Source organism: Hydra viridissima, unplaced genomic scaffold (genome assembly GCF_058129835.1).
Source record: "Hydra viridissima isolate aposymbiotic clone 2 unplaced genomic scaffold, HvirCarnegie_v1 scaffold_9, whole genome shotgun sequence".
Lineage (NCBI taxonomy): Eukaryota > Metazoa > Cnidaria > Hydrozoa > Anthoathecata > Hydridae > Hydra > Hydra viridissima.
In genome coordinates this window covers 6916210-6930295 of record NW_028324308.1, presented here as the reverse complement: position 1 = coordinate 6930295, position 14086 = coordinate 6916210, and the positions used below count along the sequence as shown (strand labels likewise).

Below are 14086 nucleotides of genomic sequence, written 5' to 3'. Positions count from 1 at the left end.
AGCTTTTCTTATTATCGCTTTATCATTTACGCGTCTTCGTGTTTACGTTTTTCCACGGTTGTATTTAACCTTTCTTCTAACGCTTTATCACTTATTTATGTGAAGAGTTGGTGAATCATATTGTGTATTTTTTTCTATCGATTATTGTTTTTATTTTAGTTCTCCCTCCTCACACTATTTAAAATTCTACTAGAATAGGATGCTTTCGTGAGTTGTTTAGATCCTTTTCTAAATCACTCTTTTCAAAGGAAACTTTAGAAAGCTTAATTGATTCTGAGTTTTTTCCTTCAGCAGGAACATGCCATTGCTGTAACACTTCTTTGTATGTTTTATCGAATGGTACAGAGTTTAAATTTAATTGTTTATATTCATTTAATTGAAATATTACTACAGCAATATGCTTGCAGCATACTCCCTACCAGCTTTACAATTACATTTAGCATACAAAATATCTCCTTCTTTTTGACAAAAATGTACATAAGTAAGGTACTGATTTTTTTTCATTGAAGCTGAAACGTTAGCTCTAACAAGAAAAGAATTTATTTCAATATTGACATAAGGTTTAACAACTAAATTTTTAACGAAATTCTCCTTAAATAGCTGATACCCAGAGATTTTAAGCTTTGAAGCACCTCTAGCTCAGAAATCAATCGAACTATCGTCTATAATTAAGTATTTGTGTATTTTTCTTGGTTTATATTAGGTAGTAAGCAAAGACATCTTGATCAAGAGCTTATTTGTTCTTGTACAACTTCTTCAGCATCTGTTTGACTAAACTGACTAGATATTTCTCGAAATACTGGCTGAGTAGCGATTGAAATGTTTTTAAAAAAAACATGGATCAATATCAATAGCATTTGAATCATGTCCCAAATTAATTTCATAGCTATCAACTTTTTTTATTGCTGACATGATAATAAGTTTTGATATTTTGTTTATTTTCGCTGAATACAAAGACCAAAATGCACTGCGGTTTTTTTCTATAGAGGGAATTGTTTTTTTTCTATATAGGGAATTGTTTCATAATTTAGAAGAATAAGTTCAGTATAACTGAATATTTTAATTATTTCATAGCATATTAAGAGAAGTATAAATATTTAAATTAAAAATATATATTTTAGGAAAAGAGATATTCAAACTATCAATTTAATTACAAATTAAGCTAATATTCTTTTTAATTCTATGGTAAAATTTATAAAAATCATCTAAGTATATAATGTATTAAAAGATAAAAAACCTCTTTTTCTAGAATTACAATAAAAAATATCAAGATTATCGAAGTAAAAACATTGAAACCAATGAAATTCATGATTTTGAACTGTTGAAAAGTGGCTACTGATTTCAAGTAGGACTCTTTAAATGAAGTAACGAAAAAGTTCTTAAAGAAAAAAAACCACAACGAAAGTATAAAACTCTTCACGAACAAAACAAAAAGACTAAGTTATCTAAGATTTTACTGTTTCCTTTTGCACTTATTTTTTTCCCACCATTTCCCTCATACAGTCTTCTTCATCCGCCTTAGCTGTAAATACGATGCAAAATACAAAAACGACAACAAACCAAGTAGGATAAATTGGTTTAGCCAAAGATCAGTTGTTTTGATTCCTTGCTGTTCTAAGTAGTCATCTCCAGTACTAAATAACAAGTCAATATTTATTGAAAGTATATAGCTAAAACTTGAACAAGAGCTGCTAACAACTGGAAATAGTGACGCTAGCAATCTTTTATACTGAAATAAATTTAATTTGGACATACCAAGTCAGGTTTTTATATTGCCCGCACCCAGTAAATTTCAGCCCTTTTAGTTCGTTGATTTCTAAGGTCTAAAAAATTCGTCAAAAGCCATTCATTTAACTTGATATGGAGACCATAAGAAGAAGTAAGAATTTAAAGGCATTTAAAGTAAAAGCACGTTCCAAAAGTTTAATAAGCAGAACAGGCAAATATTAGGAAATGAATCTGGTCTGAGTTTTTAATTTCGTCCGAAAAGGAGAAGTAAAACTTGTAAAGAAAACTCACCGAAAGGGAATATCTGAAGATGCTTAAATACTGCAACCACCTCAAGACAGGTGTGATGTCACTTAAATTCAGAAGAAATCCACTAAACACCTAAAAAAACTCTTTTTATAAGTTTATAAAAAATTAGTACATTTAATAACAAAAACTTTATTAGGTCAATATATGCCAAATCAAGAGGGGGGTAAATCGTTTTTCTTTCGAAAATGACATTATATTACTTTATCGAAAATGGCAAATCAGATGGTAGTATATCTTCTTGAAATACAAGCAATTTCGGAATTTGCTGAGTGTTGGATGACCAGACTATTAAAAAAAAAAAAAAGAAAACGTAAAAAACGCCAGAAACCACTACCAGCCACAATATATCTGCGCTATAGATCAACAAAAAATTAATTTCATGAGATTAAGCAGTTTAAAAAACAACAAACTAAAAACTATTACCATTTATTCGATTAAGTGATTTTAGATGAAGCAGTTTTTCTCGTTTATGTCGAAACAGTCTCTCGTTGAGTACACCCCCTTTTGATTTGGCTACTCACATATCAATCCTCATGACGTGATAAAAAAAAAAACACTCGTAATTTTTATTATCAAAAATTGATATGTAAAAGTCACTCTGACGATCAGCAATCCTTTAAAGTGACTTATTAAAATATGTGAACCTTTTCAATTAAAAAATCAGTTAATCAGTTGATCTTAATATTACTTTTTGCCGGTTATTTGTAATAAAAAAAAAAATTCAGGTGAGAAGTTCATAAGAGGAGAGGCCCTTTTACCACACCTTGATTTAATAAAAATAGGTGCAAAAAATTAGGTACACTTACTATACCATTCAATTTATTGGAATAAAATTACTATGCTCATATCAAATTTTGAAATATTTACAGAAGTAATTAATCTTTTCATAAGCAAATAAAAAACGCAATATTTATTTCCAAATAATTCACAGCCATACAAACATCTTAATTTTTATGAAAAATTTACCTGAAGTTGATGTGCAAAAAAAAAAACACACACTTATTTTGTTTACATTAATCCCAAGTAAATACGTTTACATATCTATAAATAGTAACATATCTATAAATAGTAACATATCTATAAAAAGTAACATATCTATAAATAGTAACATATCTATAAATAGTAACATATCTATAAATAGTAACATGTCTATAAATAGTAACATATCTATAAATAGTAACATATCTATAAATAGTAACATGTCTATAAATAGTAACATGTCTATAAATAGTAACATGTCTATAAATAGTACATCAACTTCTTTGAACTTGTTTTATGATCACATTGTTTCATCAAAAAATTTAGTTTTTGACTAAACATTGAAAAAATGGGCAGAAAAAAAGGTTGCTCTGTTGATGAATGTATTATGATAGTTAAGATAAATAAATGATGGATTTTCATATAGAGAAACAGCAAATACAATTCAGTGTCCATTGGGAATAGTACAAAATGCTATTAAATATCACGCTAAAGAAAAAAGAGGCAGACCAAGAAAAACATCATAACAAATGGACAGACAAATTTTATATTAAGCTAAGATAAACCCTTTTCTGTTAACATCCCAAACTTTAGTGGAAACTGGGGCAAATGAGTCGTAATGGATAATACAAAGACAACTAGTAGAACAAGATTTAAAGAGTTATTCACCTCACAAAGTGCTATTGTTAAGAAAAAAAAAACATTTGCAAGAACGTGTAAAGTTTGCTAGAGATCATTTAGTTACCTTATGCAGAGTGGAACATTGTTGTGGACATTTCAGTATGATAATGATCCAAAACACACAGCGCAACCCACATGAGTTTGGCTCCAGAAAAATAATATCAGTGTTTTACCATGGTCTGCACAATCTATGGATTTGAAATCTGATTGAAAATTTACGGAAATAATTCAAAGACAAATGTCAAGCAATAAAACTGAACTGTGAACAGCAGTGCAACAAGCTTGGTACAGCATACCTATTAAAAGGTGTCTTCAAATAATTGAATCAATAAATAATCCTTTAAACAATCCAACCAATGCAAATCTGTTTTGTGACAGAAGAGTTAGCCAATTAATTATTAGCTTTACATTAATAAATTTATAAAAATACATTCATAATAATGATTAGTGAACAGTTTTTATGTTTTTTGTGTGTGTATTTACTTTTATTGCGCATCTACTTCAGATAAGTTTTCCATAAAAATTTAAGTATTTACATAACTTTTTATAAATTTAGAAATGAATAATGGTTTTTTAAATTGCTTATGAAGTAACTAATTATTTGTATAATTATTTCAAAAATCTATATTATGTTACCATACTTTTCAATTTTTTGAAATAAAATATTTTTCAAAAATTAATATTGTGTTAATATTAATTTTTGAAAAAATATTTTATTTCAAAAAATTGAAAAGTATGGTAAGTGTATTCATTTTTTTGCTCTTAACTGCTTCTTTAATCTTGCTGTAGTCAATTATAAGCCTATCTTAATCAACTCCTGGGTCCCAAATATGTAGTAACCTTGAAACATCAAAATTAGTTTACAAATAAGCAAAATATTGTTTGTAGATGAATCATCTAAAAAAATTATTGAAACTCAGAATAAGAGTGCTGATAAATCTGCACTTTCATCTGAAGAAAATAAATTTTATAATGAAAGTTAGTCAACTTACAAGTTTGTTTAGGGAATCTATCACTAAAGAGACCTAACTCAATTAACTACGCCTCCTACCAATGTATAGAAGAATTAGTTTACTTAGGGAAAAGATCTCCAGTAGGTTTATGCAGTACTTATAGACAATTATTGTAATCAATGTTCCAAAATTGGAAAAAATGAATTTGATAGTCCAATTTTTAGCTTAGAAGTTAGAAGATGGGTGATATGAAGAAATTCAGAACAGGTGATTGAAAGAGCTTGTTTAAAAAGTAAGTTATCTGTTCTTTGATGGTTTTTTTTCAATAAATTACATCTTTGCCTAATAGAATTGCATGATGAATTATGCATATGATAGAACAGTTATATCAATCTTTGGTTATTTTTTAAAGGTCAATATATCTGTATAGTATATATCTTCAAACTTCAGAGGTCCTAGGAGTAAATATAATAGGCTGTGAAGCAATTTGAGAAAATTTAGAAAAATTAAATCATACTGGTGTTAAACACTTCTCCTGTAGTATTTCATGCATTTTTCATAAATTTTTTATATAACAGTAAAAATATCATCACTGTAATAATATTGTAACAGTTATAAAGTAGCTTTTTATTGTAATTTTTTTTGGGGGAACAGCGTTACTTAAATCAAACTATACATCCAAACAAACAAAAAAAAAAGTTCAACATTGAAAGCCATACTTGCATAAAAACAAATGGTAGAGTAACAAGTATGTTCGCTACAGCTATATTACTTGTGCTGCTACTAACAAAGATACAGATTGAAGAGCCAGTGAGGTTGGCTGTTAGCAGTGACAGAACAAATATGAAAAACTTTGCCGCAGTTACTTGCAAACCTTAATGAAAAGAAAAAATATATTGTAAAAAGTTTTAAGAAAAAAGTTCTAAAATGACAAAATTCTTCATTTTTATAAAGAAAGAAAAAAATAACAAAGAAATTGGCAGCAATTTAAAATCAAATTAAAATTTAAAATAATAAAAAAACGTTTTAAATAATAAAACAATGAAAAACCTGTCATAAAGTAAACCATAAGTGAAAACACAATCAATGGTACAACACGCAAAGGAATTATATCGAAGAATAACTTAGCCAAAAAATAAGCAGAAACTCTATAATAACCATTTGAACATTCGTTTCTAAAAGCAATATTTTGAAGATTCAGTTTTATTCTTACTTGGTTTAGATCCAATTTACAAATAATTCTCATTTGCTAAAATGAGAAATGTAAATAATTCAAATACCATACTAGGTTACATGTAAATAACATTTTGTATGACATGCACAAATATCTGGTGCTAGTTATTAACATTATTCAGTTAATTGTGTGAAGAAGTTTTTTTTTCTTTATTGAATTTTAAAATGTAATTGTATCTAAAAAAAATTGCATGTTATTTTGACAAAGAAATAACTCCAAAAATCAATTGCAAAAAACAGCAGAGAAGATTAAAACCTTTTTTTTTGCTGTGCTTGAGAATTTTTTACAGAACAAAAAGTTAACAATTTAACTAAACAATATACAATTAACATTTGAATTTAAAAACACCAATTGAAGCATTCCTTGACTTAAAACTGAGTGTAAGATTAATTTTTTAAATTAGAACTTTTTTAGTTCAAAATTTATTAAAACACAATTTTCAAATGGAAAATCTTATGAGATTCATGAATCAATTAGTTGATTAAAATGTCTAAAACTTGATCAGTTTATTTAACCCCTTATATCTAACACACCTGATAAATGCAAAATAAATCCAATTCATTATCAATGGAACTTAACTATTTTTGACAACTTTGTGTAAAAAATAAAGAATTCTTAAATAGGAAACTCACTTAAAAATAGGTCTTTCATTGATGAAAATAGCAACGGCGCTTAAGTTTGAAAACACTTGGTTCATTAGTATGAAGTAAAAAACACCAACTCTATAAAAAAGTAATGATTCCTATAGTAACTAAAATAATACTACAATAACTAAAATAATAATAACTAAAGTAATACAAAAAAAATTGTTCAAAATTACAAAAGATTGATTGTAAAGTAATTTGTAACTTAACTGTCATGTGAAAATATTTGTTTCTTTGACACAAACATAATACCTATTTTGAAGACCTGAAAATTTGGTATTCAGTTTCCAATAGATGGCTCCAGTAATCAATGCATTAACAACAGTAACAAAGAGCTAAATAAAATTGTTAAAATCAAGTTTAGCTGAAAAATTAACAGATGGTTTGGAAGTTTGGAAAAATAAATCTTCCTAAGTTCAAATTCCTTTTCCAATTTAAAAAAAAAAAAAAAAAAAAATAACCTGTGATGTTATGCCTCTAGGGTCACGAATCAGATTTCGCCCCGATCTTGCTGAAAGCACTTTTAACTATGTATAAGAAAATCAATAAGATGTTTAATTCTTTTGTTATAACTTTCTTAGAAAAAGTGAAAAAAACTATTGGCGACAAAAAGTTATTGCAGAATAATAAAAGTCCTCTGCAAATAGTAAAAAAAAAAAAAAAATGATTCAGCATAAAAACACTCATTCGACTCACTTGTCTAAAAAAAGAGGATGGGTATCGATTGACACTATCACGAGTATCTACTTCATCAATACCTTTTGATGCTTCTATAACTGGATTAATTTCCTTCATGGTTTCAATAAACATTTCTGACTTTTCATACACTTTTACCAATGACTTCTGTTCTGTATTTATGATTAAGGATTCTTCTGATGGCTCATTCAAATCTATTCCTTCAATAGTTTTAAAAACATTTTAAAAAATTACACTAAGAATTTTTTTAAACTTAATGATTTTATATGAGATTCATAGTCATGAGTGTGAAGGTCATTGGAATATGATCCAAAATATGGTTACATCATTCATGGAGGAAAATTAGGGTAAAGTTGACAAAAATATGTAAAAAATTTACTAGATGTTCTATTTCTATATGTAAGCATAATACATTTTCTGATTATTTCTAGTATACAATATTTATAAATTTGTTTATTAATACAACAAATTTATAAATAAAATGGGCTTTGAAGAGATGTTATGCCTCTGTAGCTTGTTCAAAATAAATTTCAAGGAGAGAGTTATGGTGCTGGATTAACAATGGGATATAAAAAAAAACTTCAAATCACAAAACAGGATAAATAAAAAAAATTGTATATTCAGCAAGTCCAGGAGTTTTTTGATATATCTAGAAACTAAAGTTTCACCCAGGAATCTTGAGCCAGGGTGAAACATTAGTTTCTAGCTATACCAAAAGGTTTACTATATTAAAGTTGGTAAGAAGACATGATTCTAAGACTTAATTTTAGAAGTCTCCATCATCATATATTTTCAGTTTTGTAATGTCAAGGACTAGTTCAAAGACCCTGAAATTCTTTGCAATAAAAAAACTTTATTGCATGTTTAATCCAGTAACCAAGTTAACAAAAAAAAAACTTCTAATTGATTGTTAACTTGGATTAACCTGGATTTACTATTGTTAACTTTAGTATATTTTGGATTTATTTAGGATAAACAATGAATGCAGAAGAATATTTGTATTAAGAAGTATTTATATTAAAAAATCAGAATAAGAAATTTCCTCATTTCAATTTTAATTTTCTTATTCAATAAATCATTTATTTCCTTGTTCCCAGCAAGCACAGATGTCTAAATGAGATCATTTAGACACTTGAGCTCATAAGGTTAATTTCATCATCCTAAACATTTTCAAATTTGTTGTCATTTCCTACCCTCGTTTATTTCTGTATTATATATTTATTGTTGCATTACCAAAGATTTCAAACTAGATTTTCTTCTGCAGATTGTGTAAACATATTTTGGAACTTACATTCCTGTGCTCAGTGAACTCTTGGATATCAATCCTAGTAAAATATTAAGGTCTTAGTATCAAGGTTAAATCCCATATTTTACAACCATGAGAAAAAAGTTCAAAAGGAAGATAGTGTTACTAGCACTAAATTGCATCAGCCTATCTTGCAATTATATTTATGTTTAAGTATCATCATTTCTCTTTTGTGTTGTTGAAGTCTAAATAATATACTTTCTTTGTCAAACTTTGTCCCAACAAAACACAATTTATGGGAAGTGTTGCTATTTTGTTTTAATTTGAAGAAAAGTGCAGCTGATGGGCATCAATTGCTTTGTGAAGCATATGGGGAACATGCTCCATCAATAAAAAAATGTGAGTTCCAGCATTTTAAAAGTGGCAATTTTGACACAAGCAACAAGAAATACAAATGGATGGCAGTAAAGTTTGAAGACTAAGTAGTTTGAAGACTTCTAACTGCCACTTGTTCTAGTCATTGACTCATGGCCTGGCTAAACAGCACTTCAGTTGCTTTGAAGCAGCCAAAAATTGGGTTGGTACTTGGTTTAGCTCAAAAAATGAAGATTTTTTCAACTTAAAATTTGTATGCAGTGTGAAAGATGGGAAAAGGTCATAGCTACGACAATATTTTATTAAATATATTGTACCAATTTTTCTGGATAAAGTTTCAAAGTTACGAAAAAAACACTTCAAAACTTATTGTACCCAATATTTACTTGTTACATGTAAAAAAAAATGTAGGGAAATTATTTTTTTTAGATTGTGTGCATATAACTTAAAGATGTTAGATCTGAAACAATCTCATAAAAAAAACACCATCATTAAAGAGCAAGTTCTGTACTAACAATCTATTACCAATGCTATACAATCACTTTTCAGAAATTTCAATTATTTTGAACTAGAATAATACCATATTGTTGGAGAAAAATAGAATAATATTTTAATAAGAAATGGTATCTTATTTGAGAAAATTTTGTAAACCTTTTGTGTTTTCTGATAGCACATCCATGTAGAAATCAGCTGGATTGTTGTATGTTTCACACTTATAGCCTGAAAAAAAGGAACAAATTAAACAGAAGTTCTGTGCATCAAATATTACTTGATATGAACAAATTATTTTCACATACAAAAACTCTAAAAATATTGAATACTATCTCTTACAACCAGAATAAAAACAAAATTACCAAGAGATTCAAAATATTGCATAGATTGTTTAGCAAGTCCATTATAAACAGTTTGACCATCAGTCAACAGTGTTAAATGATCAAATAGTTTGAAGATGGTATATCGAGGCTGATGGATGGAAAATATAATTGTTCTTCCTTTGGCAGCTTGTCTAAAGGAGGTATGAGTAATTTAATGAATGTTTTCCTTATTTGTAACCTAAACATTGTAAGTATATAACTAAAAAAATTTTTTGGAAAATCTAACTTTTCAGTGGAAAGAGACATCTTGGAAATGAATTGTTCTATTGCTATCTAATAAGACTCATGCATTGTACATTTTTTAATGTTTGATAAAAATAAATTACCAAACATATTTTCATTCAATAGAAGTCATATTGACCACAAAAATCATACCTCCTAAGTAACTTCATGACAACAACAGCTGTTGATGCATCAAGACCAGTTGTTGGCTCATCAAGAAAAAGAACATCTGGTGATATTACAAGTTCCATGCCAATACATGTCCGCTTGCGCTCACCGCCAGAAATTCCTCTACGATTTTGAACACCCACCTTAATATAGCAGATTATGTAAGTTTAACATTCACAAATAAAATTATTTAAAAAAACTCTAATAAAGAAATACAAACCAAAGTATCAGCACAAAAAGTTAAACCAAGGTCCTTAATAATCATTTCCACACGAGCTTTTCGATCAAAATAACTAAAACTATTTGGCAATCGTAAATTTGCTGAGAAAAAAAGGTTTTCTCGAACAGTAAGTGTTCCCATAACAACATCATCCTAAAACAATTACAAACTTTTCTGAAAAAAAAACATTAGTAAGTTAACTGTTTTTATATTTATTATAAGTTCATCAATTACAATAACTTCTATAAATATTATATATAACTGTATTTTTAAATGTAAATAAAATATTTGATAATCATGTATAAAATCATTAGAAAAAAGAAATATAAAATTATAATTTGATAAGATGAAAGTCAAGATGTTTAAAAATAGTCTTCCTTCAGAGTTGAATAAGAAAAAGGTGGGAATCAAATTTACTGAGGTTTGAAAAAGCTAACAATCCAAGAAAGAATACAAAGATTGTTGACCATCTGGATCAAATGAATAAAATGCTTACAGAATAGATTATCCCAATTTAAGTGCTTGGTTGCAAATGTGAAATGCAGACAGGAGAGTTTTCATTGTGACCAAAGAAAAAAAATCTTATGGAAAAAACTGAATCTTCCAATTCAATAAGGTAAATCTACATTGGAAAGAAAAATTGAAAATGTACTAAAAAAAAATGAAAAAAACAGCAGAAAACCAGAATATTCAAAAACTCCAGCAACATTTAAAAGAAAAAAAACTGAATCTGTAATAAATTTGGTGACATCAACAAAACTGAGTACAAGAAAGGCAATCAGTCTGCAAAATTCTTACAAAAAATGGAAATTCTATTCTAACTCCAACTCAAAGAGTGTTTATAAAGCTGCAAGAAAAAAGTGCAAGAAAAATAAACAGAACATTTTATGGAAACTCTAAAAATCAAAAACTGGAGCTTGCAGTTTGATGGGAAGCACATAAAGAAAGCACATAGTATAAAGTTGTAGTCCTCAAACAACTAAACTCAAATAACTAAAGAAGGACTTTGTTAACCTTGGATCAGACAAACCTCTTTATATGTTAGCATCATGTTCTGATGAATAATTATTTTGAAGGGCAAACTAACTCGCCTTTCTCAATTATTGGTTCATTATTAAAATAACAGAAGAGTATGAGCAGCTGAAAATATCTTTCGAAAAATCTGGAAATGCTCTAAAAGAAGTAGAATAAATTTGCTGGAAAGATAATATGGCTTACTTTTGTCACTTGATTACTTGTTACAGGCAGTTTAAGAGAACAGGAAACTTCCCTAATAGCAACACAAGATGAAACAGCTAAGCAATTAATACTTTGTTAGCTTACATTTTATTTTTAGAGTTTCCAATAGCTAGTCAAATGTCAGTCATGTGACTTTATTAGAGGTGCATGGAGTAATATCTGTTTTTTCGGCCAGTTTTCTAACCAGGATAACTGTGATAATCTGAGAAAAGTTTGCAAAGATCACTCAAAGGTAATAAAGACTTTAAGGAACATTTGGCACCAACATCAATTCTAACTCAATGTTCAAATGCTTTTGCTAAACAGCCAATTAAAGTTATGCAGGATTTACTTCAATTGTGCAAAAGCTTTGAAAAAAATATTTTAAAAATTATTTTGAACACTTAAAACCTGTATGTTTGTCAATTTTATTAAAAAAGGACCATTTCACACATATAAATAGTATTAAGGAGTAAAATTTTTTAAGAGTTGAATTTTCTTGATTTTTGCATAAAAACTCCACAAAAAATAACATGGGGATAGAATTTTAAAACTTGTCATATCCCTAATAAAAAGTTAACTCTTGCAAATAATAAATCTGAGTGAATCATTTTCCCTACTTCAAATCAGCTTTGGAGTTTTGAAACATAATTAAAAAAAGCCAGAGAGAAAAAGTTTCAATCCAAGAGTTTTAAGGTTTTTGACAAATTAAACAACAATTGTAAATAACTTGTAAATAAAAGCAGTATTAATACTTGAACAACAAATCCAGAAGATAATCTGAAATCATTAGTTTGTGGAAGTCCATTAACAAGAACATGACCACTCAAACATTTTTTGTCTTTACGACCAGCCAATATATCTAGCAGTCTAAAGGTAAAAATGAAATACATTTTAACTGAAAACTCTGATTAAGATGTGAAAAAATATAAATTTTTATAACAATTAGAAAAACATTTAATATAAAAAAGGTCTTTTCTATGATAAATGGTTCTTAAATAATGACCAGTATTCCTATTAGTGCTTGTTTGTGTAATTTTTTTATACTTAAGAAAAAGAAAAAGAGTTTCAAATCATCTAAACATGTTAACACTTCTTTAATATTTTAAGCTTAACTAATTATCCAATTAAGTGTTGCAACTTCTGATATTTCAAACTTTTTAACTTATTACATTATTTAGGAGTATTTACTGAAAGAAACTTACGTTGTTTTCCCAGAGCCAGTAGGTCCCATTATTGCATTTAACCCAGGTCTCATGATACCTCTAAAGTTTATAACAACAAAAAGAACAAAAAAAATGTTGCCAGTGGTATATAGCAGTCCTCTTCTTAATAACTATGGAGACAAAACTATGGAGATAAAACTATGGAGATAAAACTATGGAGATAAAATCATTGAAAATGGGGTTATAAGTAGGAAAAAATAGAGAAAAAAAACTTTTATTTTTTCTTAAAAAAAAAAAAGTAATAACTTGACTTAGTGTTACATACTCTGGGATACTAAAATATTAAAAATCCATTGTAACAAGTTATCTAAATATTTCAAATATTCTTAGGACTTAATTTTTTAAGACTTGATCTTTAAAGATCTTCACAGTGTTTGCATGTCATGAAGCAGGAGGTTTAAATGATCATGTTCTGGTGTTTGAAGGATATCTTTTCTTAAATTATTACATGTAAAATTATGAAAAAAAGATGAAAAAAATCTAATGATTGTGCAACTACACTAATAAGTTAATCTTAACTTTATGTTTTCTTTTTTATGATTGATATAAAATATATAAAAATATTAGATATATTCCCAACTAAAAATGGGAAATATATCTGTTACTAGGATATATTACATATTAAATATTTAGTTACTTGAGAAATAACTTGTATTAAAAAATGCAAAGATAGCACATAAGAGCATGAAGAAAAAAGAAACATACGAGCACCCCTTTAAGATGCATTTGTTGAATTTTTTTTTCTTTTCTTTCACAGGAACGACATAGCCTATGTTATGATAAATCAACTCTGTTCCAATCACATCCCTGCTTACAACACTAGATTTTCTTTTCAGCTGAGATTTAAATGAATCATCATCAGCAATCAATTTATCAGTTGGAGACATTCTTTTATAACTTTTATTAAACAAATATATAGTGTAACTTGTTGGTATATATTTTTTATCAACAGAAGTAAAAAATTATAAACAAGAAAAAACATCACACAAAAAAACCCTAACACATATCAAACTATAAATATCAAAAGAAATCATTATTTTCTTGTAAAATTTATTTGTATAATTAGAACTTTATTCTTAAAAAAACTATTTTGTTAATATAATGAGCTCACATAGAACTCAATAGTGTATGTCAAATGCTATAAATAGCAACAAAACTTTTTAAGTATTAATACAAAAAAAAAAAAAAAAATACAAGTGTAATGCAAATAATGATAAATGTTCCTATTTAATGCATTAGTGTACTAGGAAGTACTAAATGGGTAGTCAAGGAATATTGAAAATAAAAGATTAAGAAACAAAATAATATTTGAT

General features: G+C 27.5%; 1 protein-coding gene across 2 annotated transcripts; it reads right to left on the bottom strand.

The window, feature by feature from the left end:
* Positions 1-1444: 1444 nt before the first annotated feature.
* LOC145185317 (broad substrate specificity ATP-binding cassette transporter ABCG2-like) lies at positions 1445-13913 on the bottom strand. Of its 2 annotated transcripts, XR_016455646.1 has the most exons (17): positions 13479-13913; positions 12753-12812; positions 12303-12417; positions 10330-10482; positions 10095-10252; positions 9699-9850; positions 9496-9564; positions 7224-7423; positions 6989-7054; positions 6780-6862; positions 6516-6605; positions 5700-5824; positions 5369-5523; positions 2461-2567; positions 2238-2322; positions 2020-2109; positions 1756-1823 (listed from the first exon to the last, which is right to left on the bottom strand). XR_016455646.1 is itself a non-coding variant. In XM_090097746.1 (16 exons), the coding sequence occupies exons 1-16, from the start codon at positions 13658-13660 to the stop codon at positions 1496-1498; spliced, it is 1905 nt and encodes a 634-aa protein (XP_089953872.1). In that variant the 5' UTR covers positions 13661-13913; the 3' UTR covers positions 1445-1495. The 2 variants fall into 2 exon arrangements, 1 of the variants encoding a protein (XP_089953872.1); XM_090097746.1 differs by lacking the exons at positions 2238-2322; positions 2461-2567 and adding an exon at positions 1445-1634.
* Between the last annotated feature and the right edge of the window lie 173 nt (positions 13914-14086).

Bases quoted from the DNA above. Each gene is read 5' to 3' on its own strand.
- LOC145185317 (XM_090097746.1), bottom strand. From the start codon at position 13,660: ATGTCTCCAACTGATAAATTGATTGCTGATGATGATTCATTTAAATCT. The intron at 7,055-7,223 runs GTGAGTCGAATG...TCTTATACATAG, and splicing joins CATCCTCTTTTTTTAGACAA to TTAAAAGTGCTTTCAGCAAG. The intron at 6,863-6,988 runs GTTATTTTTTTT...AATTTTATTTAG, and splicing joins CTAGAGGCATAACATCACAG to CTCTTTGTTACTGTTGTTAA.